General features: G+C 37.9%; 1 protein-coding gene across 7 annotated transcripts in view; it reads right to left on the minus strand.

The window, feature by feature from the left end:
• Positions 1-20,711, minus strand: part of mllt10 (MLLT10 histone lysine methyltransferase DOT1L cofactor) — a 46,006-nt gene extending 25,295 nt beyond the window's left edge. For 2 of the 7 annotated variants that reach the window (XM_026291863.2, XM_026291860.2), the window contains exons 1-7: positions 20,318-20,710; positions 15,923-16,002; positions 11,971-12,025; positions 8,958-9,067; positions 8,737-8,840; positions 8,193-8,286; positions 4,173-4,262 (exon numbers count right to left, since the gene is read on the minus strand). In XM_026291863.2, the coding sequence (XP_026147648.1) occupies positions 4,173-4,262; positions 8,193-8,286; positions 8,737-8,840; positions 8,958-9,067; positions 11,971-12,025; positions 15,923-16,002; positions 20,318-20,426 (642 nt within the window). In that variant the 5' untranslated portion in view covers positions 20,427-20,710. Of the gene's footprint in view, positions 1-4,172; positions 4,263-8,192; positions 8,287-8,736; positions 8,841-8,957; positions 9,068-9,276; positions 9,327-10,726; positions 10,753-11,970; positions 12,026-15,922; positions 16,003-18,449; positions 18,527-20,317 lie in introns of those variants that run through there. The other 5 variants (XM_026291865.2, XM_026291862.2, XM_026291864.1 and 2 more) reach the window with 5 other exon arrangements.
• Between the last annotated feature and the right edge of the window lie 4,912 nt (positions 20,712-25,623).

Genomic DNA, 25,623 nt, shown 5'->3' on the forward strand with positions numbered 1-25,623 from the left:
ATACATATTTCAGAAATGCTGAAATTTTTTATTCTGTTTTGTATACATCTATAATACAGTTTTAAGAGTTTAAACAATGTTTGGCAGCCCAGCATGAGTTTATATAGTGGCTAACCTACTGAGAGGTCACTGTGCCCTGAGGTTTTTAACCTTTAGTGCATATTTCTCCTAATTTACCCTACCACAATCTCCCAGAGCCAGGTGTCTTCATATAGCTTGTTTTAGCACCTAAACAATTGTCAAACCAAAGATATTTAATTTACAGTTATGGAAAATGAGAAACAGAATCAAATCCTTGTATTTGAGAAGTTAAAGTTTCAGTTGAAGTTCTCTTGGTCAACCCATCAACTTGTCAATTCTTTACTAGTTGAAACAGTAGTATATACAAAAGGAGAGAGGGGTTTGCAAAGTGAGATAAAAAGCACAGTTGATAGTGTAGAGTGTGAGAGAGACAGAGGTAAATTCTTTGGGATTCCCATGTTGTTTTTCATTAACATTCCAGAGGTAGGTGTTGATGGACAGAGGCCGCATTGACAGGGTCGGATGACACACGCACGCACGCTTTCATCCCTTGTGGGGACTTTACATTGACTCACATTCACTTACCCTAACTTTAACCATAACTATTACCTGGCTAAACATAACTAAGCTTAAACTTAGTTAGCTTAAGTGTGAACAAAGTAAAACAAAGGGCCCAAAACACTCTCACATTCCCTATATGTTAAATGCTGAAAGTGGTCCTCACAATCAATAAAAGTATACACACACATATGACACTGGGCTTTGGAAACAAACATCTACACACACACACACACGCACGCACACACAAATGCTTATCAATGAGGTCAACAGATTACACAGGCAGAGACAAAGCTTCCTCTCTTTTTCTATAACTGACCAGAGCAGCCTGACATGTCCAAGTGGTCTCTAAGACTGTGTGGTATAAATATGAGCAGTGGCAGAAGATAAGGCTACATCTATTTCTCAACATTGTCCCAAACAATGATCAATAAATCAAATTCTCGGTGTCAAATGCTGGTCACAGGGCTGTTAACAGGGAAAACTGACCTCTTACCAGGGGAGAAACACTGTAGCTGTTTTTAGAGTGTTGGATATCACAGGCATGTTGATTTTGTATTTTGTCACTAAATCTAAATAGAGTAAATCAGAGCAATTGTTTTCACTATCTAGTCATGTGCAATTTTAAATCTACCTATGAAATGACAGAACAGTCGATGTACATAAATACCTCCCAGACTCAAAAGTAACATCTCAAAATAGCTTGTTTTGCTCAACCAACGGTCCAAAAAAAAAAGAAAAAAAAGAAAATGAAAGGTTATAATAAGAAAATGCTTCAGCGCTTGTTCTTTCCCCACAATTGACAAAAAAAAGTCAAATTATTTAAACTGAACCTGAATAATTTTGTGTTGAGTGACTGCTTGATTAAATCACTTCATTAAACCATCAAAAAAACAAAAAAAAACAAACTGTCTTTAGGATGCGGTGCTTCTGAGCCTGGGGTACATTCACGGACAAGAAAATATAATTTATATATCATACTGTTTCATAAATAACATGTTGCAAAGGCAAAGCATTGCCTTTTGATTTGATGTAAAATATTTGAAATGCTTTACAATTCAACACAATGGTCTCAAGATGGTCTCAAGAGGATGATGAGAGGATGCAGACACAGTGGAAAGGGGGGCAAGGAAAATGGGGAGAAACTGAGGAACAGGAAGTAAGGGGGAAAATAATCCACCCTGGCCTGGCAGGAATTCCCCTGTGCAGTTTCCTGCAGGATTTCTGACCCGGCACTGTGTGTTTATGCATGTGTGTGTGCGTTTCCTGCAGGACATTTCTAAGCGGCCAGTGTGGGGTTTCTTTCAGCTCTTGCTGTAGTTTGACCGCAGGGTCTAACATGATGTGGGTATACATCTGAGCCATCGAAATCACATAACAAATGCATGTGCACACACATTCACATCCAAGCGTATTGATCTCAAGCATATCTTCACATTGTATGCTAAAATGGCCCAAATCTGATTTTTTCCCCCTCCAAAGTAACTCAGATTGGATGTTTTTACAGAAGCGCAAGCAAACCAAATCAGCTTTTTTCCATATCAGACCTGGCCAATATCCATACAGGGTCCTAGATCCAATTCATATCCAGTATCTGACTATGTGATCATTATCACAACAGCAAGATCAGAATTCAGGTATGTGTGCAGTATTTATTTATTTTTTTAAAAACACATCTCACTCCTCTGCACATGCTCGTTATCATTCAGTGTCATCACCCCAGAGCCCAGTAAAAATAAACATGGATGACAGGAACAACAGCAACAAGGGTCAGTCAAAATGCAAGTAAATTTAAATTTTGCTATACATCAATGAAGTAGCTTTTGTTCAAGCCAAGAAACATGTCATACCATATCAGAATAGTATATAGAGTAACAAGAAATATAAATGTGAATGTAACCAAAATGTCACACAACATGCAAAATTTGGATTTTGCTAATAAACTTCATAAATCAATAGAATGGAATACTTATTGTCTTTTTTCACAATGCATTCATATATTATCTGCCAATTTTATACCTAAGATGTTATTGTTTAAATAAATGCACATATTTTATTGTAACCGTAAGACTTTTAAACTAATAATAATTCAAATTAAAAGAAGCATTATTATATGGAAACTCAGTCTCTATCTGCAAGATGCTTACATGGCAAATTTCCTCTCTTCCACTCAGTGTCCGCTATGCAACCACATTATAGCACATCATAAAAAATATCAGGAACAGATGGAGAATAACTGAAGACTAATCTGAACCGTAAGAAAGCACTTAATACAACAATTCATTACCGTTCAATAAAGTTTCAGGTGCAATTTATGCTTCTTAACAATAGAAAAAAAGCATTATTTTTGATCAAGCGTGGACCAAGTTTCCATTTCCTTAAAATATTTTTACACACATACACACACGCTCACATACTTGTCCTTTCTTGATTTATCTATAAAACATCCTTGATTTGCTGCAATCTACTTAGCACCAATCCCGTTGCTTGATAAAGCAGACTTCACATATCAATACCAACTTCTATGTTTCAACCCTATAAACTCTTCCCAATCATCACTACCCAATAAGAGCGTGAGTATGAATGCATTTGGCTGTCCAAACAGAGTACACTGTTAGAGAGTTTGGTGAGGAGAATCAATGATAGTGAACTTCGTTCTAGAAAATATAGTCAACACTCTACAACAGCTCAACTGTAAAGGGACAGTCAGGTGTTTGATTTAGCACATTATATTAGCCTGCAAGGTTTACAAGCTTAATTCAACTGCAGGCAACGATGATAAGTGGAACAGATGACTTGACACCTCCTGTAAACTCTGATTTTATGCAGCCTATGTTCTACATGTTCTATTAACAGGCGTGACTGATTAAGTCACACTAATGTAACATTCATTACAGGCTGCGATCACTGATGTGCGTAGGTGGGCTGCAGTCACAGTACCATCGCAAAGACAATTTAAACTGCTGCAACTGCTGTTATGTTCATAAAGTACAATTTGAGCACTCGCTTGGACATCAACTTAAAGGCTTTCTGTGATTTTAGAGGCCTTGCTTGGTCAAAATGAAGGATACGTGTTTTGAGTGGGTACAACTTTTTATACTAGTACACTCAAGAACTATAGCATAGTTTTCTTGAGAAAAACAATGATAAAAATTTAAATATGAAAACTATTTCATCCCGTTCAAGGTAATCCACCTATTTGGAAACATTTGTCCAAGGTTACATTTGCTAGGGTCTGGGTTAATCGTTAACATGTAAGACATGGCAGCATAGACAGCCCTAAAAATACCAAGGTTACTTTGTTGTGAAGATAAGTCATAAATAGATTCAAAATCACACACTCTAATTTAAAAAAATAATGAAATTCAACTTACCAGAAATAATGTTCTCCTAATGTATTCTGTCCCATATATGCTCATTGTGAGGGCATTATGTGGGCACTGAAAATCAACGCTACTGAGTATAGAATGGTTTTAATGATGTTTGCCTGTCCCTGACAGTGTGAGCTTGAAAAAGTGAGGGCATATGTTTCTGATGGAGTCACAGTCATGGGTAGGAGGCATAGAGAGGGTAAGATCTGAGGGCTGTCTTACCTTCTTGTCCTTGTCTGGGGGTCTATCCATACACTGAGAGGTAGAGTCACTTAAGCTTTGAGACCTACTACCACGGCCCCTGCTCCTTCGCTAAAAGGTAAAGAGGAACTCCAAGTTACTGCATGAAGTCCACAGTATAAAATGCTAAAAGTAGACCAAAAGAACTCTATGACGTACAACAAAAAAGAAAACTTAAACTAAAAAAGGCTAACTGAACTCAAGGATAACTCAAAACATCACACAATATTGTCATGAGCATTGTTTACAAAAGTGGTGGTTACATGAATGATCTTATTGGTCACTACTGAGTACAGAATCGACTGCAGCAGTAGAAATTTAATGAAAAATACATCATGTTTTCCACTGTAGAGAAGGCCACTCCCTGAACAAATGTAACGCTAAGGCAAAGTCATTCATATACTGAACAATCAGCAATACTACACTCCAGAAAAAAGACACACAACCATATGTTGTGTCATTGTCATTTTAAAACTTTTTGCCAAAACAATCTTACATCTCAGTTTACTCTTGCAATGAATGTCTTGTAAATAGTATTTTAAAGTCTAAATCTAGATTTCAACATCAATATACCACACCTGTAATAAGTTCATAATTTACTGCTCCTACTGAAGAATGCTGACAACCTTAAACAATTTATCATCATTCAACCTTACAGAACAACACTCAAAACATTTTTACTACTTGCTTCACAAGAACATCTAGTGACAAAAAGTTATGCAACAAGCATTTCCAATCACTATTACAGAAAATGGCTAAAATCATCAATAACTGTGTGCCAGAAACAAAGAGTCCCGCCAGGACATGCTAAGCAGAATCATCAACAGCTGCATTTACACTAGAAACAGGACAAAAGTATTTTTACGTAGTTATGATAATAACTAAAGAAAAATTTCACCATAGTCCAGACTAAACCTTGATAATCTAAATTGAAATTAGATTTGGCTACTGATTGAGTCCAGTCAAATATGTTATGTTACTAACGTGCCGTAAACATCCATCAAGGGGTATTTTATGAAACCCACTCTGCTAACAACATTGCTTTCTCCATCACTGATTACCTCCCATTCATCCCTGTCATCCATACAATCCCAGCTTAATGACATTATGCCCCAGCATCCAAAGCCATTCATACACGATCAATATAACAGCATGAGTCTTTCCATCAGCATTTGTTAACATTGCAAAATGTCATCTCGGTGTGTGTGTGTGTGTGTGTGTGTGTGTGTGTGTGTATGCTGATGCTGTAAAGCTTGTCGCGTCTTTCCATCCTACCACTGTTCCAGAAATCAAAATAGCTTCATATTTCCTTTCCACTCCAAATGATGCAGAGTGCACGTAAACAGGTTGTGATAGGCCATTAACAATTGGAGGGGTGAAAAAAAACAGGAAGCTTTGTGAATGTTTACAATGAAAACACTTCCACAAAGTATGTCCAGTAGTTGCTCTTGTGTATAAAAGAAAGGGCAATGTCAGCACTCAGGAACAGCCCGTTTCAAAGCCATTCAAGATTTCAGGTGTCTAGGCAAGATTTATGACACGGTTTCATTGTTACTGCCACAACACATGATGACATCTTTCCATCTACTGTTAGAGGGGCAGCTCAGCTTTTTGGTGTGCATGTAGAAGTACCGGTTGTTTAAAATGTACTAAATGTTTCGAATGTCCAAACTGCCATTTCTGTGTGTACAATTTTCTGCTGTTTTCATAGCTATCGTATCTGAGTTTTGCTTGACCATGACAAGAATACATCTGAAAAGAGAGATCAAAAGATTAGAAGACTGTGATTCTTGAAGTCACAACTGTCATTAAGAGTGAATGTTGACTGCAGGTGAAAAAATGTGTTAAGAATAGACAGAAAAGATCGTTATGGGCAGATGTAGCCACTAAAAGAGCAAGCAGATGGGGCAAAAGATAGAAGGATGGGCTGGTACCGAGGATAGACAGGAAGCTGGCTGAAAGGGGGACAGGATAGATTAGGAAAGACAAACTGACAAAAAACGAATGGTTGTCGGAAAGATGGGAAAGAGAGGAAGGAAAGTGTAGAGTAGCATTGAGGGGAAGAGCACGGTTTAGGGTGTCTGAAAGAAGTAGAGACAGCAGAAAACAATGAATGAAGTAATAAGGCATTTCTCAGTGACAGCAGACGTTGTTCATGAGGCGAAGTTTTTCTCACTCTGTTCCAGAGAAACAGATGTGTGTGTGTTATGTCTACTCAGTTGTTTCTGCTTGTAGCTGAAGTAACAAAAACACTTAAGTACTCATCCAAATTGTTAATAGACACACAACCCTTCAATTCACTCTCATGCATTTTTGCACTCTTTAGAATCACTAAAATGTTACCTTACTATAAATCTTATACTTTTAATACAATTTTATTTGTTTTAAACCAAAATTCAAAAGGGAATGAAGACAATTCTTATGAAAAACAAATGTCTGTGTAAAATAACTATTAAAAATGCAATAAAAAACAAAAACAAATTTCAACCAAAAGTCAGTACATCCATCATTAGTGGAACTGCATTTTGTATGTGCACCTTTTCTACGAACAGATGGCCTCTCTGACCTTCTTGGGCATGGGTGATACCAGTCTCAAACGTGTGAGGAGGAGATGTATCACTCTTTACAAATGACTTTCTTTCAGCTGCACTTTTCTGGAGTTTTGTTTCTCTAACTTTTACTCAAGTCAGTTTTCACATTTTTACCATATTCTTGCATCTTGCAACAGTGGTTAACTGCTCATTTTAGAGCCGACTTTAAAGTATTATAGTTAAGTTACGAAGCCATTCATGATCTCCGTCCTTCATATTTGTCTGATCTTCTCTTGCCTTATCAAGCCCCCTCAACATCTTCATTCTCAGTAATCTTTTGGTCATTCCCATGGTTAATGAACCTTCCACTGGTCAATGTGCTTTTTCATACCAAGCCCCAATCCTGTGGAAAGCTCTACTATTAGATCCTTTAATAAGTACTTAAATCCACCCCAAAGTTTCTGTCTTTAAGAGCAGACCTGTGCCTTTGACTATACTAGAAGCCTTTATTTGTTGTAGCTTTATTATTTGAGATTTATTTCAGCTCTGCATAGATCTTTTTTTAGTCTTGTTAAACTGCTGGTTTTATTGTTCAATGTTTATTGTAGTGTTGTATCTTTTTGAGAAATGCACTTTAAATAAACTGAAATTTAAATTTTTCTTTTTTAAAAACCGATAAATTGTCATGGTTCCACCGGTATGTTCATAAAATAATAAGACATTTCCAGACAACATAGAGCATGGTGTGTCAAGATAGGTATCATGGCTGAGGCAAACAATGTGGAAATCTCCTTTATAACACACTGTACTGTGAAAAAAGTTAAAGGCACTTCAGATGTTTAGATTCTTGTCTATCACATATTACCCTCAAGGAGACATCCAATCAGCCCCAAATTCATTGTGCAGCATGCCAGCAACCCCGAACACAGGAACAAAAACAAGAAGCAACAGCTAGTCTGGCCCTGATGGAGCCCTTACTTCAACTTCATGGAGCCAATCCAGTATTACACAGAGACAGAAGACAAAAGACACAGCCTAAATCCACAGAAGAACTTTGGCAAGTACTCGATGATGCTGGGACAACCTACACAGTGTACAATTGTAGCAAGGACAATTGTGCTGTTTTAAAGGCAGACGTGGTCACTTTAAATAGCGATTTGATTTAGGCTTTTCCTGTTTACTGCACTTTGAATGAAGTTAATTTATTCATGCCATTTTACTTTTAGTGTCTAAAATGTTTTTCACAGTACTGTGTCTTAAACTGTGTCTAATTAGAGGACTACAACAACAACAGACTACAGGGTTAACCTCTAATTTTTTAATCACATTTATTATTGCAACAACAATGGCACACAAATGTGTTAAGAAATAACTCAATTGAATGGATTAACTGATTGTGAAATACAGTGATGTGTGGTGAAGATGTGTTTTCAAAAGACATGTAATCTGTATAACATAAGAGGACACTTACCAATTTGCTGTGGTGGTACTTGCAATAGCCACAGTATTTGACATTGTCTGCATCTGATCCTTGTTCTTCACATAATAACCCCGCAAACTGGGCACTATGGCAAAGGGTAATATCATAAAAATTAAAAGGATGTTTAAAAAAAAAAAAAAAAAAAAGGGAAAGGGAAAGGAAAACAAAAAAAAAAACTTCTCAACATTTAATGTTTAGCATTGCAGTGCACAAAGTATAACACAGACACAATTTGTACAGAATGAAGCAGAATCAGATTTGCCCCAAGCGCATACTTTAAACAAAGCTGTGTTGTCATTACAGCTTTTAAACCCTAACTCTTAAAGTACTGACAGACAAACAGCTCACACTGGCAGTATTTACATGAAATTATTATACTACGTGTTTTCGAATTCACACTTCATACAGTTAAACTCCAGATGACCCCTCATTTTAAAGTATAGCAAATCTACCACTATTTACATCAGTCTGCGTGTACAAATGACAAAACTTGTTCTTTCTGTGAGGTGGTTAAAGTGATGTGAACAGGTCTTACCATGTGACATGGAAGGCCTGTCTGCAGCCATGTTTGTTGCAGGTCATGCAGGCCCCAGAAGCTGCTTTACTCTCTCTGCCCTGGTCTTCACAGATATAACATGTCTGCACATACATGCAAAACAAGTCAGCCATGAAGACAGAATTAATCAATTACGATTATATAGTACATGAATTTTTTTTTTTTTGGACATATCAAATATATATAGGCAGTGCTGTTACCTTGTTGTAGCGCTCATGTGGCACAGACTGTAGTACTATAGGCTCCATAGTCGACACATTAGCAAACTCCACCTCAGGTATGTAAAGGGCACAAACCACATGTGCCCAGCCTGCAAAGATACAGAAGTAAGTATAACACCAACCTCTGCATAAATGCAAAACAGAGAACAGCCCCCCATACACAGTACAACAGCAAACATGAGTTTCAAGGTAAGGGACTGTCAAGGATCTGCTATGGTCTTCAAACTACTTCAAACTACAGGTTTATTATCTGCATTTAACCAGTGAACTACAGTGACAATCTGTGAATATAACACACCTGCTAAGTCCAGACGACTGATAACCTGAAGATTACAACACAGCTATATATTTTATAAGCTGTGTAAGACAAAAAGCGCATTTTTCTGCACATCGACACAACTCATAAGACATGCAGAACACTAAATACATAATAGTGTGAAAACCACACAAAACACTCCTTCTCACCCATCTTTTTGTACGGCATGACACAACATCTCCTTTGATTCTATCTGCATCATGTTATTTGTAAATAAAGTCTAGTGCAGTTTTGATTCATGTTTTTACCCAGATATCTTCTTGTTGAGCTTTATGAGCTCTTTGTGACACCTGGAAAAGATCAAATCTCTTCAGGTATAGCGCATCATAAGACAACATGAAAACTATCTTAACTTCTTAAAAGCTAAATAAATCAGAAATCAAGTTAAGAAGTTAGATGAAACGCTAGTTATCCTGCTAACTAACTAGCCCATGTCACTTTCACTTATTACGAACAAACCAAGAGTTGCAGTGTGCAGCCAAGATTGGCCTCAATTCCAAAAGTAATGTCTAGAGGTAACAGGGCACCTCTCATCAGCTGCCCAATACCATCCCAACAGTGAAGAATGGTAGTGGCAGCATCAAGCTGTGGGGGTGTTTTTCAGCAGCAGGGACTGGTCAGCATTGAGGCAAAGCTGAATGGAGCAAAGTACAAAGATATCCTTAATGAAAGCCTGTTCCCCAGCACTCAGGACCTCAGACTGGGCCGAAGGTTCACCTTCCAACATGACAACGACCCTAAGCACACAGCCAAGACAATACAGGAGTGGCTCAAGAACAACTCTGTGAATGTCCTAGAGTGGCCCAGCCAGAGCCTTGACTTGAACCCTGTCAAACATCTCTGGAGAAACCTGAAAATAGCTGTCCACCGATGGTCCCCATCAAATCTGACCAAGCTTGAGAGGATTTGCAAAGAAGAAGGGCAGAAAATCCTCCAATACAAAGCTTACTGCGTCATACCCAAAAAGACTAGAGGCTGCCAAAGGTGCTTCAGCTAAGTACTGAATAAAGGGTCTGACATTCCTAAAATTCTGTTTTCACTTTGTCATTATGTGTCACTGAGTTCAGATTAATAAGAAAATAAAATTATTTAAACAATTGTAGTATCAGGCATGATAAAGTGAAGGGAATCTGTCCTGTTTCAATTTAAAATGTTGAACTGCAAAATTCATAAATTTGTTTATCTATGCAAGTGGCTATTTACTAAGTGTTAACACACAAACACAGACATACATTCACACAGGCGGTTGTCAGTGATGACAAACTAGGGGCAGTAGGATGACAGTGGGGCATGATGCAGTCGCAACAGAACTGATGACAAACTGAGGTGGAGCTGGAGGTAAACATGAGGTCAAATGGAGGTAGGAGTCTCCTGCCATGCTGGAGGTATCCATTTTACCCCATAGTAGAAACAAAAACAAGCTTAAACTTACAGTTGAACTCCTGACCTGCCTTTGACCTGGTGAGTGGGACAGGGGGAGGAGGGCAGAGGGCGGGATGGAGGCGAGGGAGCGGAGGTGAAATGGGGGCATGTTGTTGTTTTGAAGTCCCTTCAACAATCTGGAAGAGGCCTATAAAACAGGACTATAAAAGCAGTACAGCCTTCCTCTTCAAACTCAGCATTCACACATTTAGCCTTCAAAAACCAAACAAAGCATTCCTTAATGAACAGCACTCACTTCAAGAAGTTATCAGAATCCAGCATATTAGGACAAAGGGCTTCAATTTAGCTGATAACTAATTTGAGGCATGCTATTATATCAAACAAACTGAAAAAAGACAAAGCAGTGTCAGTTCTTGATAATGCTTTTTGAGTTTTAGTGGTAAATCATGTTAAAAAACATGACGCACACATCAGTACAATTTCAGAATGTGCTTAAGAAAGACAATACCCCACTCTAATTAAAAGTCTCATGCTGCTGCCAAATGGTTGATATTTCTTGATTTGTAGGTTTACTTTCGAGTGCAACCACTTTAATGATCAAAAACAGGACAAGCAGCTATAAAGTAACTTCTTGTCTCACTCTATACTTTTCTTTCTTCTATGCCTATTAGATGTTACAGTGGTAGATCAAATACTCATGTCATACTAATCCCTTTGCCCTGCTTTATCACTGTCCCACCTGAAATAACAGAGACTACCACACAGATCAATGAGTGGATAGGAACTGACAAGCGTAGACGAATGAACATTAAAGGCTGAAGAGATGGTGAGAAAAATAGAAGCAAAAAAGAGGGAAAAGAGGGGTCATGGGAAGATTAAAATAAAAGAGAAAGTAGTAAAACGGTGTGTGTTAGTGTTGTCCTGATGTTTTCTTACAGGCCTGAACACAATTCCACAGCTGTGCCTCTCTCTCTGACTCACACACACAGAATATTTACAGTCTCCACCAAGATGACCTCCCAATGAACCCAGAGAGGAGACTTCTCACAGGCCATGCACTATACCCATCCCGGCCCGCCCCCTCATAAACATACACACCCACTCACACTCATAAAACATGAACTGGCAAGGCCAGTACAGAGAGGCAGTGCATACAACAAACAGCAACATAACTCTCCCAGCACGCTCACACCCCTTAAACTTGCCGGTGACATGCAGTTAATGACAAAATACACAAGAGGCTAACCACAGATGTGGGTGTGTATGTGTGTGTGCCACTTAGCAGGACTCTACCTCCGTTGTCTGTCCTCTTCAGAGCTCCATCTTTGTGGGGACACAGCTCGCATCTCTGTGGGTACAGAAGAAAATCAAAAAGACCCTAAGATGAGCACAAGGCGGAAAACTATCCTCCCCTACCTATTGTCATTGTACACACACACAAGCAAATACAAGCCCACAGATAATTATTTCTGCTGCTCTTAACCTGACAATCCAGCTCTTTCTTAACTTGTAAATAAACTGGCATTGCACATCTCAAGGTTTGAACTGCAGTACTGTTAGGCATGAAGAATACATAGGGGATGATTTTAATATAATTGACATAAATAGTTTTTTCATGTGTCAGTTAACTTCACACAAAGTGCAGTAAAGGGAACCAAACCTAAATCTAATCAGTACTGTCAGTTCTCTCCTTTGCCCTTAAACCAGCAGCAGTTCTCTGCACACAGTTTCTCCTGGGACTTTGCAGCCCCTTGGGGAAGCTGCTGCAATTCTTCTGTAGATCCAGACTGTCCCAGTGTTTCTGTCTCTTCATATGATCCCAGACTGACTCCCCACTACCCAGATCAGGGCTCTTTGGGGGTCAGACCATCTGCTGCAGGTTCTTCTTGCCTCTGAAAAAAGTTCTTCGTGAACTCTAATGGGTCCTTAATGGGCTTGTCCTGCACAACGAACCTGGGGTCAATCAGACACCTGATGGTGTTGTCTAAAACATTAGACTAGAATCTAAAACATTTAAAGTGCCTAAAACTTCTCCACAGTACTATATGTCTTATAAAGACTGTGACATGTGATCCATAACAGAACAGAAAGACCTTTATTTAATTTCTTTCTTTCTCTTCTTTCTCTCAAAGTTCACACCTCAGAGATGGGATAATTAAGGTGCTTCTACTCCATTTTCATTATCTTTAAATTCATCTGTATGAATTGGCTTTCAAGTATGATTTTTCACAATTCTTTAATTTACTTGCCATCTGATTAAATAGCTTCTTTTACTTTACTTTTGCCACAAAATTTGCTTTTATTAGTCAACACTTTCAACTTTGAAGGAAGTTAAGTATTTTATTGCATCTGCATTTAATATTCTTCTTTCAATTTTACCAGCTACATTTACCTGATGTCTTTGCAAAAATGTAATGCTTTGTGAATACAATATAGACAGACACACACAGACAATTACCAGCAGAAATACTGCTGGTAATTTTTATCTTTGAAGCAGCGTGTAACACATTTTTTGTATTGATCTGTTCCTCAGCTTAAAGTGTTCAACAAACAGGTTTATACACACATCCTTGCACAAAAGATGAAGCTTGGCTTAGTAATGATATAAAGATGATATGTGTAGCTTGGGAACACATTTACATGCAGTAACACATCCCTAAATTAACTTCTTAAAAGCTAAATAAATCAGAAATCAAGTTAAGAAGTTAGATGAAAAACTAGTTATCCTGCTAAACTCTGCCTTTGCTGTGTGCACATGGGCACACATGAAAATCCTCCCTACCACCTGTGTCAACAGCTACATAAGTAAATCTCTTGCCCTGACAAAATTTCGACAGGTACTTAGATGCTTGCTGAGGTCACATTAAGTTTAAGCTCATAAAGCCATACCAACTTGTGGTTTATGTACAAAGAGAAAATATGGAAAGCAGGCCAGTTTCTGCATTAATTGTTGGATATGCAGAGCTTACAAAGGCTGTACCAGGACATGTTACATACCATACAAATGGCTGCTCATCAAAAAGTGCCAGTAGCAGGCAGGTCTGTGCAGATCTTTAATATATTTTATGATTTCTTTTGTATTGCAGGTTCTAGTAAGCTGTACAGAAATTTAAAATGAAACACTAAAAGGCACGGTGGACTGTCAAGTAGTGGTGTTACAATACCCAACATACACACAATTTATATATATATATATATATATTTATTTATTATTTTTTTGAGAGGCCATAAAACAGGAGTAAATCATGTTAGTCACTTTGGTAATAGCTAAAAAGTTAAATTAGACATGTGCTCTTAATGTCCCTGTCAAACTCTGATGGTGAAAAAAGGCTGCTTGTCACAAATGGCAAATGTTTTCTATCACATTTGGTAATTGCTACCCTGTCACTCTAAATTACTTATACAAGTCAGCACGTCTGTTGGCAAGGTGCTTTGCCAAGTTGGATGTGATCGCTCCCTTGATATGTGTAGGATTGAAACATCTTTTAAGGACGGGCTTTGTAGTGTCCATGCCCTGACTGTTGGCTACATAGGCGAAATAATGCCTAATAACTTCATGTGTCTGCTTTGTTAACCAACTGTAGACAGTCAGGAAGAGCACTTAAAGTTGCCTCTTTTTTTGCCAGCTTACAGAGAGAAGAATACACCTTTTTAGTATAGGTATATCGTGCAACACTACTGTCAAATCCTACAAGTGAGTTTTTACAATATATTAAATTCACAATAGAATTCACAAAGGAAGGCTCTATAAAGTCAGTGATGTATATTGTGACTGACTAATCTTAACCCCTAACACACCAGTCTAGGACTCCACACAGTCAAATGTGAATAAGCATGACACTAAGTAACTATCAGGGCTTAGGACAGAAGTCCTAAACCAAGTCTAGACTTTAACTGACATACTGTACTTTTTAATATCATCATTTCAGATGTTCAGTATAACAAGACCTTAACATTTTCTAATGAAAATATACTGCTGTACTAGATCTTCCTCCCACAGTCCCAACACCTGCAGGTTAGGTTGACTGGTGACTGTAAATTGCCAACAGGTGGGAAGAGTTTGTCCCTAGAGATGCTTTTTGACCAAACAGTGGGGTAGTTGTCTCACTAAGGAATACATCAGTGTACTACATCAATTGTTTTCTGTTTACAAATACACTGCTAGCAGCAACACTGAAGTAACCTAACCCGACTGATGGTTGGCATGGTGACGTCACTTCTGCATGATAATAACAACAACAAAAGGGGAACATCCTCCAAAGATTCTAAGAAATATGAAAAAATTCCTTCAGTCCTAAAGTGTCCTGTGATAGAACAATCAACAGATTACACCACTGAACAATTATTTACCAAAAGGGATTTACATAAAGAAAACCCTCCTGAATATGAACTAAATACTTTAAAGGTTATTCTTGGGCTCTAACTTTTTAGCTACAAGTTGCCCATAGCAATTCAGTTTGTAATGGTGCCAATTCAAACACTGCCCAGAGAATACATATTGCTGTTGATGCAGAGTGGGCCACACTGGGCCTGGGCCTCTGAGATGTTCTCTGTACTAATACAGAACAATTTTGCTTGATGGCAGTTATTTGCTGCTGTCTTCTAAGGGCAGTTTTGTGTTTCTCTGACTTACCATTTGCCTTTATACTCAAGTGTTCCTACTCTCAACATTTTTCTGCACATGGTGCAGCAGTCTGTGAGCAACTACCACTCTAACAGCAGTGTAAGATTTTCCTCTTCCATATCTCAAAAAGTGATTAGTAAATAGGAATAAACAATTTTGTTAAACAAACACAAACAAAACTGACCCAAAAAACAAGTGGAGATGCGTTTCATTTTCACATGTAAATGACATTTAAACTTTTAGAGAATGAGCCCTCTTCCCTGTCTCATAACTAAAATATTTATAACACATTAGATATATCATACTGAGAACCAACCTCAAATTTCTTTCCACAACTTCAACAATACACATTACTGCTTCCTTGAATGGTAATTGCTGCGCTGAACAGGGCTACTAATGGTGTGACTTCAAAGCTACTGAGTGCCCATGGTCATAAAATATCACAAAAAATACCACAGCATGCACTGAGTTATTTTACATTGTTTGTTTCAAGGCCTTTGAGCAGACACACAATCTGGCATTAGTATCTTCAAAACCATGATGTCCACCTTCTTTGTCAGTCTTGTTATTCCATGAGCGAACTTGAATATGATGAACATGTAAATGGATTATGTGACTTACCACACGGGCTGCTCTCTCCTGAGATTCACACTTCCTGCAGAACCAGGGACCAGTGGGCACCTGAACAATGCCATAGCAAGCTGAAGAGAGAAGGGGGAGAGCATTAAATGTGGAAATAAAGCAGATCCAGTCATAACAGGAAAAATCTGCACCTTATATCACAGAAAATAATTATGAAACCATGGTGACACATGCAGCTACACACAAATGCTGAGTTTACATGGAACCTAATATCCAGAATAACAGCACAATCACAAAAAAAAAAAAAAAAAAAGTACATCCACAAAAAGATATATCCACATCAATGGGAACAGACTAGCCTGATAAGATGATATTTTCAATCTGACTGAGTGTTGCTGGAAACGCTAAATAATAAAGTACAGTAAGAAAGTATTAGCCAAGTACTGATACTATCTTTTCTCTGTTGTTAAATACATTTTAATGTCTGCTGCACATGTGGTGATATAGGTTTACAGGAGGAACAGAAAACTTCAAAACAGAACTGCTCAGTGGCTGATACATTTTATTGTAAAGGAAGTAAAAGATTGTTGAGTGACTTGATGGTTAAAAAACTCAAAACAACTTTGTCAAACAAGCCTTTGAAAAGATGAACCAAGCCAAATCTTCAGTTAAATTTCCAGAAGACTTAATGCTTCACAGCCGGTGGAACGTCGTTTCCCATGTCAAAAGATATATTCTGAAGCATGTAAACGCACATCTTACTAGATCCACGTCCACAGAAGCAAGTAAGAAATCTCTAATCACAACAATTTTAATGGGATTGAAGAAATATAACTGCATCTATTGTCTCCACCCCAGATATGTGTTTTGTCTTGCATATGGTAGAAGGCAAAACTTGTGACTAAACTAGTTTTGAATGGGTTTTATGATGACAAACTGTTAAAGACACTGTTTCTTTATTGCTCTACTGACAGCTCACACGGATTTGGCTGCATAGTTAAGCCAACATATAGTACTTTACACATATTTTAAGCCCCTGAGACAATGGTAGAATCACTTCTAATTGGGGCTAAATAAAGAAAAAAAAATTTCTCATAAATAATGATTGATAATCCAATATTGATTCTTTAAATCCAGAGCCTTATTGTGCATTACTGCCTTTTCTGACCAAACGAGTACCTGTGCTACAATGTTGCCTGTTAGGGCTGCAGACATACAAACTATCAACTTTGTGGACATTAAGCTGTTACACTCTGCACAAAAAGGTTATTTGAAGTTATAAAGTAACAGAACTGACAGCAGGATATATGATCTGCCATGTTTCCTGTAATCTGTTAAGTGAACAAAAGTACTCAATGTGGACCGTCAACAATTTAGGTAACAGTCATAACTCAGGATGGTTGAGGGACACTGACTGAAAAGAAGGACTGCACAATGATCTTCGTTTGGTTCATCTCTGGCTGCAAGATTGGAAGCACTGGAAGTCGATGAAATATTGTGTCTGTTCTACTTTATTCAGACAGTCTCTGCTGAAGAGCTGATGCTACCTAACAGCTGTCCACAGATATCAAGCTGAAGTCTTGTCAACACTAACAATGCAAATGAATCTGAGAACTGACTTTCAGTTTCTGTCCTGCCTGTTTCACAAATAATCACTAAAGTGGATGTTGTGACAGCAAATGTGTAATTGTATGGGACAGCATTTTTTAGAAATCTGTATAATAATAACTTGTTTTTGCACGTCTGACTAAAAATATATAAGTTTCCTGTTCTTGTTATTTTATATCTGCCAAAGAAAATAAATATGAATGTTCCCAATTTAGCCTGTAATTCCAAAGCAGTCATTCAAACGCCAGCACTTCTCTGGAGTTAACAACAAGCTGTCGACGTTTTCTTTGAGACACCCCCTCATGAGCTTCACCAGTCAACAAGTTTGAGTAATGGTGAATTCAACAGATGACAAAACAATACCCAAGAAAGACAGTCATTTTACCTCAGTGAAATAAATCAGTTTTGCAAAATCCAATATGAAACAAACCACTTAATCAAGTTTGTAAAATTTGAACAAAAACAATGACATACCTATTGCCGTTTAGTCAGTTCTTAAACCTGCTCTAGATACGTTTCTACAACCACTCCCCACCACTGGGGCATCGTGTTGTTTTAAATTCTTTTTTAAAATAATGTACACTGGCACCTTTGCAAGTGGTGCCTTTTTGTAATGGTTGCACAGCTGCTTGTAGTGTTACTCCTTATAGTGTTTACAAAGTGTAAGAGGAAAACAGCCTTAAACAGCCTTTTTTCTTTTGTTGCTCAGCTGGGCCACAATATTAGAGAGGACTTCACTGCCATGTATGTCTTTTCACTTTCATACACTCTATCAAGATCTGTCAATTCCTAATATTTTGGTACTTCAGTGGCAAACAATATAATTTAGAAAAAGGACGACAACTCAAGAAACCACTTATTTTCACCATGTCTTACGTGGTTTTAGTGATGCCCTGGACTTGAATCACAGTAAAGCAGTGCTACTGAAAGAACGCCAGCACGACCCTAAAGAGCCTACCTTTACACATTTTCTGATTATCTCCAATCCGGTTAGAGCCAATAATCCAATGGAATAAACAGCTATAATCCAGACATCTGTGAACAAAGGGTTACTGAGTTCAGATGAAACTGCTGGCCAGACTCACAGACAAATCAGCAAGTACTACTTGATCAGGATATTTACATGCTCTATACATGATGCTGAAGGAGCTACAAGCAGAGGAGAGTAACCTGAGCTGTTAACCAGAGTTACCTGGCTTCTAAACCTGCAGGATTCAGTAGAAAGAAAACTGTGTTTAGACTAAAAGTTATGACTAATAGTTGATGAAAAACATAATGACTTTCCGTTGATCAAAATTAGACTAAAACTGTTAAGAATAAAAATGTCCAAATGTGACTAACACTAATATAAACTAATAACTCAGTTGAAATGGTCAACATAATCACATATTTGGGTGGTAAACGCTTCGCTTTTTGCTGTAGAAAGCAGGTGAGAGATGTCAGCAACAAAACAAAACTAAATGTTTTACGTGGCGCTTTATTTTCCACCACTAATTCAAGTTTCCTCTCATCTATGGAAGTAAACAAAACCACTTAATAATAATTCTATAAATGAATGTGGGCTACACATTTTTCAATGTTATAATCTACTTTTTTTTGCATTTGCTAAATTAAGTCCTCATCAGTACATCACTCAACAATTTAAATACCTCGCTGCACCAGTGTATCTGACTCTTAAAGTAGCAGGTTTCACTTTGTGATGGTTAAAAACAATTTTGGCATAGCAGGCCAACATGCAGAAATGTCATCAGTGCAAACACTGGAAGTGCGGTGTTATTTTACTCAACTGGACAACGAGGCTAAGTTCTCAACCTCCAGGAAGAAGCTACACTTCTATTGCCAACGACCACAGCCTGAATAATGTTGATAATAATGTTGATGTTAATATTAAATGGAAAAACACTGAATGACTGGATTTTTGTCAGCAAATGATCCACTTAAATAGGTTGGATTACTCAACTTAAAAAAATACATATAAGGTATCCTTATAAAATGGAAAGTATTAAGATTATACACTAAATACATCATTTATTAAATTACACAGTATATTTTACAAATATTTACCTGACAATAATATAAATCAGGTTACCATTACTACCCAGGGTTAGTTTTAGTAAATTAAACCCTGAAACAAAAAGCATGTGGGTCAAAACAATGTAACACTTAAATAGACCTGAATGCTGCCAGGTTTGTAACTGTTTGGCTGTAGCTTTTCTCCATATATTTACAGTCACACTTATTAAGAGTGTTTAACAACAATAATCTGTGTTACAAGTGTATTTATATGGGTTCATGACTACTGAACTTACAGTACACCACTGTTTGCCAAATGAACACATGACCAGCTGTTAAATTTGTAAACACTAGACGTCATCATCTGAGACCTGCTGAGTGAGCACTGGCAACGCTTGCAAATGTTTCAAATTTTGGACCCCTGACCTAAATAGGTTTCCTCTCAGTGGTTAACGCAGTTTGGATTACTGTTATTACAGATAACATTAGGCTGAATCACATGTTTTGAAAAGTTAGAAGTTTAAGCGTTGAGAGTACACCTTTAGATATGTCTCTTCCCTCGCTATATCCCATGAGACAGCTCCTGACACGGACAAAAAAATATCATGAAACCTAGCCAGAAAGGTCTTCATATACCAACTGCTAACTACAACACAAAGCAGATAATCTGCGAGTCCAAAGCAAAGCCCTGATGGATGGGTTAAGCCTGCCCTCATCCTGGCCTTGGTAAGGACGAGCCTCCATAACCTTGTAACTACACAACGCTAACTAGCCTGCAAGCTAACTGCGATGCTAACCAGGCTAACGGCTTACCTTGATGCACAGCGACATTGCAGCCGTGTCCATCGCAGTACACAAGCGGGTTTTCTGCCCAGCCTCTCTCGTCTGAGCACACACAGCAACCTCCGATCATCTCCTTCATGTTACTCGTCGACAACTCGTCGTCCGCCGCCAGGCAACGCTCGCCGGAGACTATCTACGAAGAAAGCGGACATGCGGAAAAATACGACATAAAAACCGAAACCTTTGACTAAGACGCCCCACTTCCTCGTGATTCACGGCTTTAGGTTCCACGCGTTCGAATTTTCATGTTTTAAACCTGTTTACTTCCCTTTTCGACACCGTATTTTTTTCACCAAAACATGCACTTCACGGCGCGACGATGTGGAGAAGAGGGGGGGGGGCTGCAGTGAACAGGAAATACGTAATGACGCAAGGCGCGTTTGTGCGTGACCTCTGACGGGTGTAAAACGAGGAATGTGATTGGATGACCAGAAGCAAAGTTCATTTCGGATCCACCACATGCGGTTACAGGTAAGTGACTGTACTGACTTTATTCAGACTGAAACACTGTAAACACAGTGACAGCACGGTGGCAGGCAGTAATCAACTGCTGTCACATTCAGGACGTTTAGGGAACAAGTTGAGCATTGACTAGGGCCTATATTGTATATAAAAAACAATAAGATGTAGGTATACATAAAAAATAAATAAATAGGCATAACAATCAAGATGTCCCATATAACAGTATAAAGTTCTGCGCGTGACGTCACGCTGTGAAATAACAATTGACGTCTTTAGCGCAGACGAAAAGTTGCAAACCTTTTTTAGTTTAGATAATAGACTCCACACACTGACTGTATACATAACAAGCCATATAGGTTGTATATTTGTAATTTTGCTAGAGGCTGAAATTACTTTTTTTAAGATTTACTGGGCCTTGTGTTTCAGATCTAATGGTTCCTTAATGCTTAGGCTTGTAGGTGTTTTGCTGTATCTTATAGAACTCATTCAAAATAACAACATGGCAGCAGTTTGATGATTAAAACATTTCATTTCAGTCTGTTTGACTGTATCCCAGCCAGGACAGTGGTTTCTCACCACAAACCTCAAATTTAAGGCAGATTTTTTTTTTTCCTTGTAGTGTTGGTTGCAAATGTGCTTACCAGTCGCACAGTGGTCCATCAACTGAAACTGCACTTGATGAGCAATTACCAGTACTCCTGGCTTCTTTCACTGCAGCAACAGGCTCTGCTGAAATGTGTACCACTGAATTAATATAGCTCTGTATAGTCCCATAGATTTAGTTGCGCTTACTGTTACCAAAAGCAAGTGATTAAAAAAGAGTAGACCCTTGTTTGCAGAAAAAACATTTGCTCTTATGCAAGTGTACAGGAGACTGGAGGAGAAATGATGAAAATCACAGCTGGAAGCTTTCTACCTACTGAGTAGCAGGCATGCCCTCTCTGCTGCTAGAGCGCCGTAAATCTATCTTCGTAACAATCAACAAAATCCTGGATTTCTTTTTGATATCATAACCTAACTTACACAATATCAACCTTCTCATAACTGGTCACTCTTTACAGCTTATATTTTTTCATACATTTTCTGCAAAAAATACGCATTAATGACAAAATTAATTCCTCAGCACTGGCTTCTTTTACAGAAGCAGTTTAACAGTGAGCTAAATGCCAGATAGTCTCTGTTCTAACAAATGTTTATATTGTATTGCTTGAATCATTGTCTAAGCTAATGTTAGCTTCCAAACCTATGGCCTGCCTCTTCAACCATCTGCTAAACTAAACTTTTCAGAGAGATCTGTCCTGTTGTGGGAACTACAATGCTGAATAATGTTACAGCTGGAGAAAGTTGTGTCTCAGTAGCTTTGAGGCCATACATTCATTAATCCATTATCTATACCCGCTTATTCCTTTTTAGGGTCATGGGGATCTACACCCTGGACAGGTCACCAGTCCATCACAGTCAGCCCATACATTTAGCAGTAATCTTTTGAACCTTTTTTAATCTGTCTCCAGGGCCTGTCGTGCTCCTGAAACTACATTTACTAGTGGTAAATGATATTCTTCTTAATATGGATTCAGATTCAATTGTTTTTGCTTCTATTGCTCAATCTCAATCCAGCTTTTGACCCCATAAATCACTGTATAGTCCATGAACAGCTGGAAAACAAACTCTGTGACTCTGGTTAGGCTCTCACACTATTAAATTTTTTGTTATCTGAAAGAACACATAAAATTAATTTAAATTAATGTTTTCAAATGTAAAATATGGAGTACCTTAGGGCTCTGTTCTGTTCCCTCTACTGTTTATTTTTGTCATTTCTTGATCGAATTATGTGCAGTAATGGAATTAATTTTCACTATTATGCTGATGACACTCAGCTGTGCCTATAAAATCAGATGGCCCTTCTAATGTTATTGGATCCCTGTTTGTGAGCTATAAAAAATGTACTTGCTTCTCAATTCAGATAAAACTCACATGCTGATCATTGGCTCAGCCCAAGGTAGACATCAGTTAGCTGTGTGATTCTCAATGTCTAGCAATCACTAATCTTGGTATTACATTTGATCATACCCTCACCTCTGATCAGCACAATAAAGATTTCACTGAGACCATTTTTTTCACTGTTGTAACAGCTACAATTTTCAAATCATGCTGGTAGTAAAGTATTTCAAATTGCTCAAAAGGCTGGAGCTAGAAAGTCCATCTACTACATTCTCCATTTCCTACAAACAATACCTATTGCATATCTTTTCAATCTGGACGAGGTATCATTCTTCATTTGCTCTTTCTTCCATTTTTCCATGGAGTTATATGGGAGTATTTGACCTTATCAATATTTGAGGCTCTACAAACAGAGGCCACATAAACTACACAAATTACAAAAAATATGTACTGTGTGGTATAAATCAGATTTGGTTTATATGCCATTGTATCCAGAAATGCTGCTACTAAATATGAATTTACATTTGGAAATGCTGCAAAAACTACAACTATTAGATGATTTGATCCCTTTACACTACTGCTTTTCCCCTCATCTAATAAATTACGATCATCAATACAGTTCTTTCACTACCTTGTCGTGTAACCTACTGCAACCATTTTGTACATATTTCTAAATTTTCTATTTAATTATCTATTATTTTATTGTCTCTGATTTTCCTATTTATCTCTCTGTTTAGAAGCAAATAATTTCCCTCTTCAAAATCCTCAGGGGAAAACTCTTTAATGTAGCAAAATGCTACAAAGTTATTTAATGAAACTGTGGTGAGATGACAATAAAGACCCTATATCCTCATATCTTTGTATGTATATCTATACCTCAGCATAAACACCAGCCTTGGTTCAATTACTTGCAAACTGTAACAGATTTTTTTTTTTCAGAGAAGAATGTAAAAGGCATACAGCTAGTAGACTTAAGAAACTTTTTTGTAAGAATGAATATCTTTAACTTTCAATAAATATTAGACAAAAATACATTGGCTTTAGGAAATCTATATCAGGGTGCTGTCAACATAGGATTTTGTTTTGACAGCATCCCCATGCTGTTTCCAGAACACACACACATGCTGTTCCAAGCATTCAGCTGCTGCTTGCATCACCGATTCCTGTGAGCGAACTCCCGCCCTCGGTTTCCTGAGAAACGTAATGACTTGCCAATAATGTGCAAGAGCACACGAGCATCCTCCGAGTAATATGGTGAGCGAGAGGTCCCTAGGAGTGCCTGCCCATTGTTTGCTTTAATTTCAAATTGCTCAAATGCTCCGGTCGACACTGGGCACTGCACTAAAAGGGGGAATGGGGGAGGGGGCATGGGGAAAAAAAGAAAAAAATGAATTGTGTGTGGCAGGGGAAAACCTATTAGAGCTCAAGAGAACAAAGGGAGGCAAAGGAGGGGGCAGCAGTTGTGGAGGGGCCTATATAGCTACTGAAACACTGAAAATGGCAAGTGATCTTTTCAACTTGCACTTGATTAAGTCAAAGTCTGCACAAATCATGTGTGATGTTCCTCAGGTTGCCAGAAAAAGCTTTCTCTGGGAAAGAAAATTGCAGAAATACTGCTCCCAATGACTGTTGGTGACCTCAAAATTTGTATGGCACTCAGAGCTTTTATAATATTTCAAGTATACTTTGATTATAAGCGGCTGTACTTTTTATATGTTAGACCTTTGCTGTTTATACTGTACATATATTGAGTGGGTGTGGTCCATCAACTATATAGAACTTAATTTGTTTGGGAAATTTGCCTCAACAACTATCTATATTGGTAAAGAAATAGTTATTAAACTTTAAATTGGTCCAAAAACGTACATTATTTTTACACAGTGCAATATGGCCTTCAGAGCTGGATGTACGACATGAGTTTTTGAAACACAAAGGTTTTTGAAAAATTGCCTCTGTGTTCTGCAAAGTAGGTTGTGTGATCGAGTTACCAAAACGTCTCCATCAATATATAGTTACAAAGGTAGAAAACAACGTGAAGAAACAGCCTTGAAATACAAGTTTCATTGTAATTCCCATTTAATTTATTGTACAGGTGTTCACACATTTTAAAACATTATGTTAAAACTTTAAAATCAAAGAGTTTGGTTATTTTTTCTGCGATGCCTTTTCAATGACACCTTCTTATTAATTTTTCATCATGTTTTTGTTATTTTTTATATTTAATTGTCAGAAAAGAGGCTTCACAGAGCACAAAGAACCTGCATAGTTAAGTTCTGGACCTGTTTGTATTGGCTGGGTAAAGTGGTCTTTCCCTTTAAAGTAAGGAACATATAAAATATGTGTGGAGAAAGAAAGACAATACTAGGAAAAGCAGCACCCAGACTTACAATCGCTTGTAAAAATAGAATAATTCACTTTTGTAAACTTTGTTGTACATTTATTGTGGAAATTAGCAATTAGTTGGAAGGTATCTGTGAACTGAAATCTTCAGGTCTCTCCACAGATGTTCTATAAGTTTTAAATCTGCTTTGCCTGGGCCATTCAAGGACAGACAGACTTGTCCCAGAAACTACATGGGCGTTGCTTTAGCTGTATGTTTTAGCTCATTGTCTTGCTAAAGGCTGAACTGTAGACCCAGTCTCAGGTTGAGTGCACTTTGGAGCAGGATTTCTTCATGGACCTCTCTGGCTTAATTTAAATCTTTCCCCCAGTTCTGACCAGTCCTTCTGTCTCTGCTGCTGATAAGCCCCTCATAACATGATGCTGAAACTGCATACTTTACTGTCCAAGAGATGAGCAGTACTGGTGTTCACCACACACCGTGAGCAGTTTTCCTTCCTGCAGTTTGTCCCATCTCTGCAGAGGACCTCTGT

This window comes from Mastacembelus armatus, chromosome 20 (assembly GCF_900324485.2).
Source record: "Mastacembelus armatus chromosome 20, fMasArm1.2, whole genome shotgun sequence".
Lineage (NCBI taxonomy): Eukaryota > Metazoa > Chordata > Actinopteri > Synbranchiformes > Mastacembelidae > Mastacembelus > Mastacembelus armatus.